The sequence below is a fragment of the Branchiostoma belcheri genome, unplaced genomic scaffold (genome assembly GCF_001625305.1).
Source record: "Branchiostoma belcheri isolate BF01 breed outbred unplaced genomic scaffold, Haploidv18h27 scaffold28, whole genome shotgun sequence".
Taxonomy (NCBI): Eukaryota; Metazoa; Chordata; class Leptocardii; order Amphioxiformes; family Branchiostomatidae; genus Branchiostoma; species Branchiostoma belcheri.
Genome location: NW_017803887.1, coordinates 1020472 through 1034292, shown reverse-complemented (window position 1 = coordinate 1034292; position 13821 = coordinate 1020472). Strand labels below are relative to the sequence as shown.

The 13821-nt window shown below is 40.6% G+C and overlaps 1 protein-coding gene across 1 annotated transcript in view; it reads right to left on the bottom strand.

Annotated features, from left to right (window-relative positions):
• Positions 1-768: 768 nt before the first annotated feature.
• The window catches only part of LOC109472731 (splicing factor 3B subunit 4-like), a 14252-nt gene continuing 1199 nt past the window's right edge, over positions 769-13821 (bottom strand). The window contains 10 exon segments of the mRNA XM_019772583.1: positions 769-1710; positions 2122-2277; positions 2849-3064; positions 3067-3152; positions 3154-3193; positions 3840-3971; positions 5194-5374; positions 6556-6684; positions 7347-7492; positions 7927-8010. Of these exon segments, the coding sequence (XP_019628142.1) occupies positions 1610-1710; positions 2122-2277; positions 2849-3064; positions 3067-3152; positions 3154-3193; positions 3840-3971; positions 5194-5374; positions 6556-6684; positions 7347-7492; positions 7927-8010 (1271 nt within the window). The 3' untranslated portion in view covers positions 769-1609.

Below are 13821 nucleotides of genomic sequence, written 5' to 3'. Positions count from 1 at the left end.
ATCTTTTATGAAAAAGACTTTCGTAGTACAAAGGTTTGAATCCTTTCATTTTGATCGATGTTTACTTTAGTGCGGCTTTGCCGGGGCACAGCCTGCACCAGGGCAGGATTAGCGGCTCTTGAGTCCCTCTTTGAGACAATGGCTGAAAGAGTCTTAGTGGAAATACCAATAATGTCAGGCGCTAATCCTCGTTCCATCTGGCGCGCTCTTGATTGGAGGCTTGATAAATAATGACAAGCCGATATCAAATGAAGACCGTGTGGCGTAGCGGCAGAGTGCTCGACTCGGAACCTAGAAGTTCCGAGTTCGAGTCCTGACATGTCACCGATCTTGTGCCATTGGGAAAGGCACTTTACACGAGTTTCCTCACTTCGCTCAGGTGAAAATGAGTTGTGTCTGTATTGTATTGTCCCCTTGTGTTGGTGGCGGCATTAATATAAGTTGAAAAAACTCGAGTGTGCTGTCACCACGCACGTCTTGTGAATATATGTTGGAATAAAAAAAAATGAAGACCTTCGCGGTACAATTTTGCCACGTTGTTTTAAGCACAGATCGCGGTGCATATACACATATACATAAGGTCACACTGATTCAGTTTTTTTATGGCATCCACGTGCACAATAATTTTCGCCCGTTCTAAAAAAAGTCTTTTTTTTAAATATTGTGCTGTAAGATTATATAATGAACATGGTTAATAATGACAACCCACGGCTGTTCTGTTTTAGTTTGGATTTTTTTCTTGTTTTTTTTAAATTATTTTTTGGCCTTGGTTATGTGCATAAATAAGAAAATTCTTCTGTATACTTCCATTGATACTTCAGTACACACGTTACGAAATTACTATATAGAGCAATGGTACTACATGAATATAGAATACAACACTGGGTATTCCGTACCGGCCGAGGTATCGGCCTGACCGCTAGTCACCATGTCTAGTCGTGAAATGTTGGAATAAAAAGAAAGAAATCTGTAGCGCTTGGCACTAGTGTAAATAAGGTCGGCCATTTTTTTCAAGATCTCGCGATATTCCACGAGTTTTGAGCAGAAAACTTCAGTATGATAAAAAACCTTTAGACTACAACAATTGTATGTTGTGAATTTAATTAAAGATCTGTTGCATATTAGTTATGCTACCTCTAGATGCCACTTTGTGTTGCAGGGTAGGAAATGATAACTGAAACAACTTAGTTTTGCCTATGTTTTATATAAGACTTCTCCATAAACAAAAACTTACACTTAACTGTCAAGTTTACTCATGTTTCTGTCATTATGGAAGGAGTTCAGAAGAACATGTTTATTTGCTGGATCTTTCAGATACAGTTTCAGGTTTGGACCTGTACCTAAACCTGTGTACCTGTACCTGTAACTAAAATTTGTTTAGGTACACAGCTCTAGTTCAGGGGGATAGTTCTTAATGTGTGATAAGGACTACATTTATAACAAACTATACCTTTCTGATGGAATGACAGACTAGTCTTCTAAGAGTAAGAAAAACAACTGAATATAACAAAATGGTGAAGAATGTTTCTTCTCTACATTGGTCACTGAGAAAAAAAATAAAAACCCATCCCTCTTTGCCCCCTTAGACATGGTATCTTCTGGCATATTTCTATCTTGGTCTTGGTGGCATGGGTGGTCTCATTCCTCTGGGCGGGGGTGGTAGTCTCATGCCTCTTGGTGGAGGGCCGCGTGGAAAACCTGGTCCTGGACCTACAAGTGGTGATACAGCAGTGTCAGCAAGTCGTAACAGTGCACCAAAAACAAACAAAGAAACAAACTAACAAACAAGAACCACATACTGCTCCACATTAGCACATTTCAATCAGTATTTCATACTTTGAACATTTAAAACTGCAGAAACAAGCGGCAGCCCCATGTTGAGTCCTTTATTTTCTGGGTGGTACTCTAAAAGTCAACCCAGGGCCCTTCCAGTAATCATTTTCTGTCAGCATTTTGGGTATTCTTGCTCCAAGATGGTCAATATACATTGGGATAGTGTGGTTTTAACTCTGTATGTAGATAAATGACTACAATATTGCCTTGAAAAATCTGGTTTCCAAGCCCTAAAAACTGCACTGGATGACAGTTTTTGAGAATGGAGGACAGTTTTTAAGTACTTACCAAAAGGTGGAGGTCTGGGGGGTCCTGGTGGACCTCCCATGAAGCCAGGAGGGGGCATCATGCCGGGGGGTGGCCCACGAGGGGGGCCTCGGGGCGGCCCCATGCCGGGGTGTCCAGGAGGGGGTGGCATACCCGGGCCAGGCATACCTGGGCCACCTGGGGAAAATAACAGCAGATTAAACCACAAACAATTCAGTAAATCTTGAAATTTTATACATTTTATATCAAAATGAAGTCCATGCAAAATATTAAAATTTGAATTCGGAGTACTCATACATGTGTCAGTAAGATAGGCAACAGTGACAAATTCTCTGTTATGTACTAGACAACAGTTGAGCACCATTTCCCAATCTCGTACTGGAAAATGCCTCAGCCCCTGTGGCATTGCCAAAAATAATTCTTCTTACCCCATATTAGCACGTCGGCAGAACGCACTGCACCTGCGCGAAACCCGTAATGTATTGTACATAGGACTTTGGCAGAACATCTCATATAAGGTCATATTCGTGCATATAAGGTTAACATCCCGTCTGTAGTTTCCAAATGTTATGTAGGAAAAGATATCCTTTGCAACACTGCCAACAGGCAAAATTCTGATGCAACGTTGACCAAAAATCCACCGAAAAACGTGAAAATACAGGGTTCCTCGCAGGCGCAGTACGTTCTGCCAATGTGCTCCCAATATATTGAACAGAATATCCTCAAAAATAGGTTTTTGGGCACTTACCCCAGGGAGGTGGGGGCATCATGCCAGGGGGGCCCTGCATACCAGGAGGGGGTCCCATGTGGTGCCCCCCGGGGGGAGGGGGCATGTTGGTAGCTGACGTGGTGGTGGCCAGGTCTTGTGATGTTGTTGCGGAGGTAGAGGCGGCATTGCTGGCAGACGGCATGCCTCCAGATGAGGGGGGTGGGGGGACCGGCATGGGGGGCATGCCCATAGGGGCATGGGTGGAGGGGGGACGGGACCAGGGGGCCCACCTCGAGGGTGGGCGATTCCCATTCCTGGTGGAGGCATGGGGGTGGGGGGACTCCGGAGGGGGTGGCGGAGGGGGCATGCCTGGAGGGGGCATTCCTGCAAAGAGACCAACCCACAATGTCAGCAAATTCTTCAGAAAATCATACATGTCTCACAGAAAGATGCTATTTACAGAACATCAGTACAAATTTTTCTGCAATTCACAATTTGTGAAAACACTTCAGAAACTACATTTACAAATGTACTCTTCTCTGTGGAAAATTGAATCCACCAAGAAACAAGATGGTGATGATGTGTCATTCAAAATGGCGGCACCCATAGGATGACAGCAAAAACAGTATGTAGCTTTTGCTATGATTTTGTAAACTGGTATAACTACCAGGACATACTGTCCTACATGTACAAATGTACACATATCGCTAAGGACTCAAGGTACATGTAGACTAATAAATCTCACACCAATTTAACTTGTTGGTCCTCAAACCACTGCATTGATAGATTGAAAAAAACTTTATCAACTTGGAAGAAAAGAACTTTGCTCAACTGTTAGTGTTAGTGGCAAAATAAGAGCATTTTTTTACTTGATTCAGAACCAGAATCTTTTTTTGGGGGGGGGGTTAATCCGAAAAAGGAAGCTGCGAATCCGAGGACCAACAAATTAAATTGCTGTGGCCTAATAACAATAAATGATGTGTATCTTCTAATGGAGAACCAAAATAAACAAACAAATAAATAAACAAACCAGGAGGAGGGCCGCCCTGCGGAGGTGCTGATGACATGGGTGGGTTGGACTGTGGGGTGGGCGGGGCATCAGCAAACAGCTGGTGGGGCCGGTCTGCCTGCGACAGCGGGTTCTGGGCAGCCAGTAACCTCTCTGGAACAAACAACATTGGTGTGAGACTCCAGGAGCTCTTACAAACTTCTATGTGAGACCAGATATTGTCTAATGGTTGGTGTATATCTTTAGGAGCATTTACAAACTTCTATGTGAGACCAGATATTGTCTAATGGTTGGTGTATATCTTTAGGAGCATTTACAAACTTCCATGTGAGACCAGATATTGTCTAATGGTTCGGTGTATATCTTTAGGAGCAGTTACAAACTTCTATGTGACACAAGATATTGTCTAATGGTTCGGTGTATATCTTTAGGAGCATTTACAAACTTCTATGTGAGACAAGATATTGTCTAATGGTTCGGTGTATATCTTTAGGAGCAGTTACAAACTTCTATGTGAGACAAGATATTGTCTAATGGTTGGTGTATATCTTCAGGAGCATTTACAAACTTCTATGTGAGACCAGATATTGTCTAATGGTTCGCTGTAAAGCTTTTACTAAGACCCATTTACGTATTAATTCATACTTTTTATATAAATACCTGCTAAGCTACAGATTCTGATGAAAAGTAGTTGTTGCTACTTGAAATGTTTGACATGCCAAAAAACAGTTACTCAAGCAACTGGATATGATTTTGAAAACGTCAGACGTTTCAGCTAGTATCCACTAGCTTTCGTCAGTGACTGAGAGACCAGAGGGGAAAGCAGGTTTATATACACAACCTGTTGATTGAGTTTGTTGTATTGGTTGTGTATATAAACCTGCTTTCCCCTCTGGTCTCTCAGTCACTGACGAAAGCTAGTGGATACTAGCTGAAACGTCTGACGTTTTCAAAATCATATCCAACTGCTTGAGTAACTGTTTTTTGGCATATCGTATTACCTCGATGTCTAACCTTCATCGACGTGAAATGTTTGACAGTTTTCCAAACCTATCCAGTTGCTTGTAACAATTCCTTGTGTACTGCTCTGATAATTACAATGTAGATGCTATTTTCTGCTAGGTGCAATTATTACAATGTACATGTAGGTGCTATTTTCTGCTAGGTGTTATATATACATGTACATTGTGACCAGCCCCTCCAACTCAGTTCTTGCTACATTATATAACCCAGCACCACAGGGTGTCTGCTATGTAACAGCGCCAATCACCATGGTGACAGCCTTCTGGTCCAGGTCAATGACCTTATATGTATGTGTTTGGACAAGAAAAAAGAAACAGAGCAAAAACATTGGCTTCTAATGAAATATCCTTACCTGCAGCTGAACCATGTCTCTCTCCTTTGGAGTCCTTCTTGAAGGCATATGATATGGTGATGGGTCTGTTACACAGGTACTGTCCATTCATGGCCTCAATCGCTGCATCAGAGGCATCAAAACTGGCAAAGTTGATGAAGGCGTAACCCTTGGAGTTTCCTGTTTCTGGATCTCTCATGATCTGAAATCAACAGAGATTTGTAAATCTCTTGCCTTATAATCTATCGATAACTTCTCACATATTCTGTCTTTGTGCTAATTCCCACTTGATTTGATTTGATTTATTAGGCTGTATAAGACATATATATACAGCCAGGACTGCCCAACTAGCTGGAGACTATTATAAAGGACTAGCCCTCACAACAAGAACATAAACAATTCGGAACAGGTAGCAGTGTCGGTTACACTTCAGATAAACATACTATTATAACAGATGTTGCGGTCTGACGTTAACAAGCTATGAGATCTGGCCTAGTCGTCATGCGTTTACTACAATTACATTGTGTACTATATTTTACATGTCGGGTTAACATACTATTACATAACAGATGTTGCGGTCTAACGTTAGGGTTAACAAGCTAACATGGCAACAGAAAGGCATACAGCACTGGAAGTGAAGACAGGCAATAAGATAACCTTTAATGGGACCTATGACCTAAGTTGAGGACAGTGTCTCAGACATGTCTAGCATGTAGACATAACAGAAACACGTACAAGCAAACGGTGACACAGGCACAGCTCAAATCCCTCCATACTAGTAGATCATGGATCAAGAGCATTCAGGAGAATAGTACAAATGTAAGAGGGTCCCTATATTTATGCAGTGCTCATACAATGGTTGGCTTCCTACATTGTCAACTACAATGTACATGCATGCTGTACATGTCGAGCAACTCTGTCCAGACAGACACACATAACCACAGCTCAGCCACCCAAAAACAATACTTCCATAGCAGGGACTCACTACATGTAAGAATACCTCCTTACACTGAACTGATGATTATGCACATATACTGCAGGGTTCTAGCTAGGATTTAATTTTAGCGTAGTGGCACTGGCCCCATGATGAGGGAGCGAAGCGGAGCTTTAAGAAATTTGAGCTTAAAAAGAGGTCATTTGAGGGATACCCAAGGGACAAGGTATGTACAATGTATCCTTGATTTTTCACATTTGATCTGGCAAGAAATACAATGCACAATGCCCCTATGCTGTATTAAAAATTAACATAGGGGGGAAATTTAGTGTAGGGGGTCAAAATTATAGCGTAGGGGGGAAATTTAGCATAGGGGGTCAAAATCATAGCGTAGGAGGCCCCTACGCTACTTTGCACTTGCTAGAACCCTGTATAGACTGTCTTCTTACCTTTGGTGTCTGCAGAATAACTCCAAAGGCGCTGAAGGTATCATACAGGAGTTTCTCGTCAATCTCAGGGTCCAGGTTACCGATGAAGATGTTGGCTCCAACATCCAGGTTCTTATTGTGAGCTGAGGCCTGGGAAATATTGAGTTGCAAAATGAAATTAGACATCATTTAAACTTTCACAAAGCATCACATACATTCACGTAGAAGTCAGCAGTTATAAAGAAAGCTGCTAGGTGATGTATCTCATATGGTAGAAAAAAAATCCTAGATATAAAAGGACATCACAAAAAGAAAATGGTGCTGAGCAAATGTATGTAAAATCTATGCCCACATCATCAATTTCTCGTCTAAATTTTTCTTTATTCATAATTCATTTCTCTATAATTCCATCTAGTATGTAATCTATATCCTACTGGCCTCAACGAGGCAACAGACACATGTACAGTCATATAATATATTGCAGAAAGGGAGGTAATATGTTGTTAGACTTGCCCTGATTTTGAAAACTTAGTAAAACGTACCGTCCAAGATAGAACGTACCCGGACATTTTTATTGTGCTATCGGCTGGGAGAAGTGGTGTCTTTTTTGTCATTTTACGTTCAAGACCGCAAATTTTCCTGGAACTTTTCTGATTATGAAAAAAGAAATAAACGTATCGTCTAAAATAAGAATGTACCGGGTGGATTTTGAGGCGAAAAAAAATAAACGTACCGGTACGTTTATTCGAGAGGTGAGAGTAAGAAATTATCTCTATCACTCAAAACACTTTCAAAACTGGGAAAATGATTACCTTATTTACTCTGATGGGTTTTCCATACAGTTTGATCATGTTCATGATCTTGATGGCATAGTCTGCATCTTCTTCTGACATAAACTCCACAAACCCGTAGCCTTGATGTGCCTGTGTTACCCTGTCCTTTGGCATGTGTGTGTTCACTGGGGAAGGAGAAAAATAGTGTTCAGTAATACTAGTTTTCTGACATGTTAAAGCGCCTCCAGTGGCCATTACTTGTTGACAGAAGGAGAACCGCTCGCTTGATATCTTTATACAAAATTGCTCATGGTCATATCAATATTCAAACAGAACAATACCTCAAACCTGCCCCTAAGTGCACCAGAGGAAGTCATGAGTATAAATATCAAGTAATATCTGCCAAAACAGACTGTTTTAGATTTTCTTTTAGATTTTTTTTCCACAAACACTAAAAGAGTGGAATAAGCTGCCGGGACAGTTAGTACAAGCCCAGACAGTGGAGGCCTTTAAGGCCGGACTCCTGGCCGCGCAGCCATAGTCCGTCGTAACCCCCCCTCTCAGTGATGCCCCAGTAGGGGTTGTTAGAGAGTATCAAGAAGAAGAAGGAGATCCATACCGACTGGTCCAGCTTGTAGGAACAGTTCCCACAGCAGAGCTTCCGACACTTTCTCATCCAGACCTCCAACGTACACCGTGGCATCTGGAGTGTGTGAGGAAAGAAAAATTATTGTAATTATTACAGTGACACATTACTAGCGAGGTCTTGAAAATAACTATTGTCCCAGCACTGTCCCAAAACTAAATTTCAATTGTCCCTAACTAAGTGAGGATGAAATGTCGTAACCTGTATTTTTTTAAATGATACCGTATGACTTCAACTTGAAGTCAACTTTATCCTTACACCTAACGTTACATCTACTAAATATGAATTATGATAGAACTTCATTGACACAGCAAAAGTACAGCGACTTTCGTAAGGTCTAACACTGCATGTAGATATACAGACAAATACATGGGTACAACGAAATTAACCTACGTACAAAACAAATTATATAGATGAGTCAACTAATGGGCTATTCCAAAAAATAAAGGAGAATGGGGGGCGGAAGAGGTTGGACTGGACAGGGGGGTTGGGTCAAATAAACCTGGAACGGACAGGGGGGTTGGGTCAACCAAATCTGGAATGGACAGGGGGGGTGGGTCAAATAAACATGGAACGGACAGGGGGGTTAGGTCAAACAAATCTGGAACGGACAGGGGGGTTGGGTAAAACAATTTAACCCGGGTTGGAGCCAGACTGGAGTGGTGGGTATTGGGTGTATTCAGCATTTTATGGTTTGGATTTTTTAATATCTCTTGGAACAGTCTTAGATGTTTCATTGAAGGTTGGAGAATGATTTTTTGCTGGATAAAGGACATAATAAATATTTCATACAATCATAAACATAGATTCAATATGCATACCACTCTCATATAGTCTATATAAGATGTACATACTGTAGTACAGAGATAAAATTTGCTCTAACTAAGTTAACGAATCTAATTTTCAACTGTCCCACACCTTTCAAAATTAAAGTGACCAAACAGCTAAATCACATGTCAGACCTTATGGACATCAGGTTATAAGTGCCAGGAAGTTTATACTGCCAGACATCTCTGTAAATAGTGATGGTTTGTGCACTCCTCGAATTAGTCCTGCTATATAAGATAAAGTGCAGATTATAGATTTATTCTTTATTACATGCAAATATAGATGCAATAGTAGGAAATCTTAATTTAGAAACTAAAAGTCCTTTTCCTTTTCAAAATTTATCTGAAACAACATTTTTACCACAAGTAATTAGTTGGTTACTGTAAAGTTAACAAGCAAGTGTTGTAAAGTTAAACAAGTTAATCCGGCATTCTCTTTCAATGGTTTAGCATACAAAGGATCAGTTGAATTTTAGCCAACAGTTTCTCTCAGTTGTTATATACCACACTTCAAGGTTTATTTCTTTCCATCTATGAATCACTATAATAACTTCCTAACTTCTTTGTTGATCTAAAAAAAATATGTCATGCATGGTAAGGTGACTGTGCAGATTGCAACTTGTCTGTAAAATATATCATTTTTGTTCCTTTTTATCTAGTTGCCCAATAACTATAACTAGTATAAGCTCCTTGGTTCAACTGAATATGGAGTCAACTGCATAAGTTGTTTTGCAAATGCTCTTGTAACTTGTAAAAGAATAAAAACTGTGTTTGATTTTCTTTTCAGTCATTTAGATGATATTGAAGTGCGAGTGTGAACCTGAGTGTATTTAACCAACAACGAATCACATGAACTGGGTATCACTCACTCCTGTCCATTGTTTTGCCCGCTTTGATGAAAACTACAAATCAGGTCTCGAAATACTCAGGGTGCACCAAAAAATGGAGCTGTACACCCAATCTTTTTCTGAGTGCAGCCAAATATTCTAGTAGCCCAATGTTGAAGAAGAAACCGATAGTGATTCTTCAAAGTCAGAAGAAACTGCCAAGAAGCAAGGCTTTTTGTGTGAGGCTTTTTTAACGCCAGTAATCTTGTTTTATATAAGTGCACCCAACATCTTTTATACACCCAATTGTTTGCATCGGTGCATCTATTCCCAATAATGAATTTTGAGCCCTGGACAAATGAAATGAAACAAAAAATTGTACAACAAATTTCTTGCAAACTGAAAAGTTAAGTAATAATACTGATTTGGGCATACTGTATATGTGCATGATTTCACAAAGTTCCTTGCATTGTTATGTTGTGTACAGCAGAAAGGAACAGTCTCCCCATGGATAATTCTCACCTTTCAGTCTGGCTTATGGTAATAGATGCTCAAGATACTAGTACTCAGTACATGTACCTTGTATGCAAGCAAAGACTGGCCAGAGTCTGAGTGAATGCATATAGTTCATATGCCAAATATACTTGACTAAAATATGGGTAAAATTTATCAGATAAGACACATTTGTTGTTGCTTTGTTGTTATTTAGTAGCCTCCACCAGGCTTTTCTGTGGGAATACGAATTGTGGCATATATATTTTGGTACAAAGGATTGGCCTGGGGAGTCAGTCTGCAGAAGGTTGTTTCTTTCTGGATACAATCCAGTAACCCTCAGAAGTCAAACCCAAAGGTGGCCAAACTAACCTGGCAAATATTCTCGTAAATAGTTTGGTACTAGTGGTAGAGACTAATTATTTTGGTCTATCATCCTTTTAATCTTTTACAGACCATCTAAAATTGAACTGCTTTATTGGATAATTATTTTGCATTTGTTAAAGAAACTTTGATTTTCTTAGTACTTTTCAGTATTTTTAGGTTCTTTTCCTATCCAAGGGTTCTAGTCGACTTGTACTAGACTTTTGGTGTACCAGGATTTCAGTTTTCACACAACCAGCTGCAGTAACTCATTGAAATGCTAATTACTGGCTCCATGTCCTAATGAGTTCCTATTGTTTGGTCAGACATTGTTGTGTTATCAGATTATGCTAAATTATCTCAGGCCAAAGTCACACTGTCTTCAGTCCAAAATAAAATTCGAGGGTAAAAGTTCAGGACAGTCAGGTTTACACAAAGTCATTTGATTTGCCGAAAAGAATTATAAGTCGTGATTTAATTTTTAGTGTACAGTAAACATGTTCTTTACAACACTGAAGGACTGAAGGTGTGGGCGTAAGGCTAGTTGGAATTATTTTCAAAACCAATACTCTCAGCAGTTGAGCAAAACAAGGAGGTTAGAAATAGATTTTTCAAGTTAACCAGCTCCTTGTTTAAAACAAAACCTCCTTTGATTTCCTCAAGTCAAGCCCAATGCCAAAGGACCTGGAATACTCAGTTTTAACACAACACACTGAATTGGCACTGCTTGAACAAACAAACTCCCTACAGGTTCCCATTGTTTTCCCCACCAAACCAGCTAGATTCTTAACTCTGTTGAATTTCTTCATCATAGAAATATCACATACTCCCTTCTTTCATAAAAAGACAATGGTTTAAAACTGTATATAGATTGTCATACAACAAGATAATGTCATGAATTTCTACCAAGTCATATTTTTTCATCCGTGACAGAACTCAGGCAGGGTGAAAAATACCCACTCTCACACTTTTGCCAGACAAGTCATGTTTTCTGAGACTTGGCCATGGAGACGTCAGGTTGCCTGGCACGCAAGCTTATTATTTTGTCAAACTTATCTTTTTATAACCCTGATGAAGGTTAGACATCCAGGTGAACAATATTCAAAGACAAATCAAACTCTACTACTGCATAAATTATCACGGAGATTACTTCAAGACATTTCTAGGAGGCCTAATCTATTCTATAGGCGCAGCTACAACTCCACTAACTGGAAGGGAGGATTTCCCATAGAACTCTCCAGTACAAGCAGTTCCTATGGTGTTGTATTAGTATTACCATAATCTACCTTATCCTCATTTACATAACAAAAACAGTGACACTTATGTGTCTTTCACTCTTTGTTTACAGTTTTTCTAGTTCCTTCAAGTGTGATTTAGTGCCACTGAAGAAGAGTGAGAGATGTTTCAACTTGAAATGTCCCAAAGTAATCTCTGGAAAATCATGGCCATCCTGTAATGTTTTGCTCAGTCCTAAAAAAATTGCACTGTGCATTTCCCGCATATTCCTCACAGGGCCTCACAGGGAAAATGCACAGTGCAATTTTTTTGTGCTTTTCTTCATACAATCATAGGATGCTCAAATCCATGGTGGAAGCTTAGTTCAGTTGCCTCATAGTGATGTTGAATGCTGAAGATATTAAACTCAAAACAAGCTTTAAGTTGATTTCAATAGTCAACTCATGCACTAACGCTCAAAACACAAAAACGTAGTTGCCTAATATGAAAAAGGCAGGTACATGTACTAGTACCAAATCTGGAACGGACAGGGGGGTTGGGCCAACCAAATCTGGAACGGACAGGGGGGTTGGGTCAAATAAATCTGGAACGGACATAGCCGTGGCGACTATTGATTCGGGCTTACATTGCATTACCCTCAGCAATAGTCGTGGAAAGATCCATTGGCAGAACTGCACATTTCCCGTTGGCTGCTCGATGCTCCGTTTTTGACCCGGTTTTTTGCTGTCCCGAGCTTCCCTACAATATAACTCCACAATTGGCCGGGTTGCCGATGTTTAGATCAGCCTAAATATTCCACAGCGCGGCAGAAAAATAGTAAAATAGCTAGTCGGCACAAGCTGGCGCCATCTTGGATATAGTCGGGAATGTCCGCTACCGCCGTCGGGAACGCTCGGTAGCCTTTCCGGTTATAATCGGAGAGCTTTCGGTCGGGCTTCGGTAATCGTGACGCTACCGAGCGTTCCCGACGGCGGTAGCGGACATTCCCGACTATATCCAAGATGGCGCCAGCTTGTGCCGACTAGCTATTTTACACTTTTCTGTCGCGCTGTGGAATATTTAGGCTGATCTAAAACATCGGCAAACCCGGCCAAATTGTGGAGTTATATTGTAGGGAAGCTCGGGACAGCAAAAAAACCGGGTCAAAAACGGAGCATCGGGCAGCCAACAGGAAATGTGCAGTTCTGCCAATGGATCTTTCCACGACTCTTGCTGAGGGTAATGCAATGTAAGCCCGAATCAAGAGTCGCCACGGCTAGCAGATTCCCTGAATTTGTTTATTTTCACATGCATACTAAGGTAAAATAAGGTCAAATTTGTTAAACATTTATAATTATATATATCCAGTCGAACTTATTCTTTGTGACTGAATGTTCTGAGAGCCCAGGTCTAGAAATACCCATGTGCAATGTGCAAAATGCACATGATTTTCAAGATTTGCACTAAAAATATTTTGAATGTGCAGTTTTACATATTTATGTTTATTCCCTGAATAAATACTGTTCGGTTATTTTCTAAGTAGATAGTAGATCACTTCAGCCAAGTTGAGGCCGCTCATCCCTTCACCGGATCGTCATTTTATTTTTCTTTCTTTCCAAACAGAAAACAGAGATGGATGAAACTTGTGACAAACCCTTGGAGAGTGAAGAGAGCAGTTTTAGGACAACGCCCGAGTCATGCTTTACTGTGAACAGCCACACAGCTGGAGAAAAGCACGGGGAAAATGCATCAGCACAACATCTAACAAAGCACAGTGGGAACAAACCCTACATGTGTGGGGAGTGTGGATACAGGACAGCTGTGAGGTCCAGCTTATCCCGACATATGAGAATCCATACAGGAGAAAAACCCTACAAATGTGACCAGTGTGACTATTCTGCAGCAGTAAAATACTCTTTGGACCAGCATGTAGCAAAACACACTGGTGACAAGCCCTACATGTGTGGGAAGTGTGGATACAGAACAGCTAACAAGTCTCACTTTTCCCAACATATGAGAACCCATACAGGAGAAAAACCCTACAAGTGTGACCAGTGTGACTATTCTGCAGCACACAAGTCCTCTTTGGACTTACATCTAGCAAAACACACCGGTGAGAAACCCTACATGTGTGGGGAGTGTGG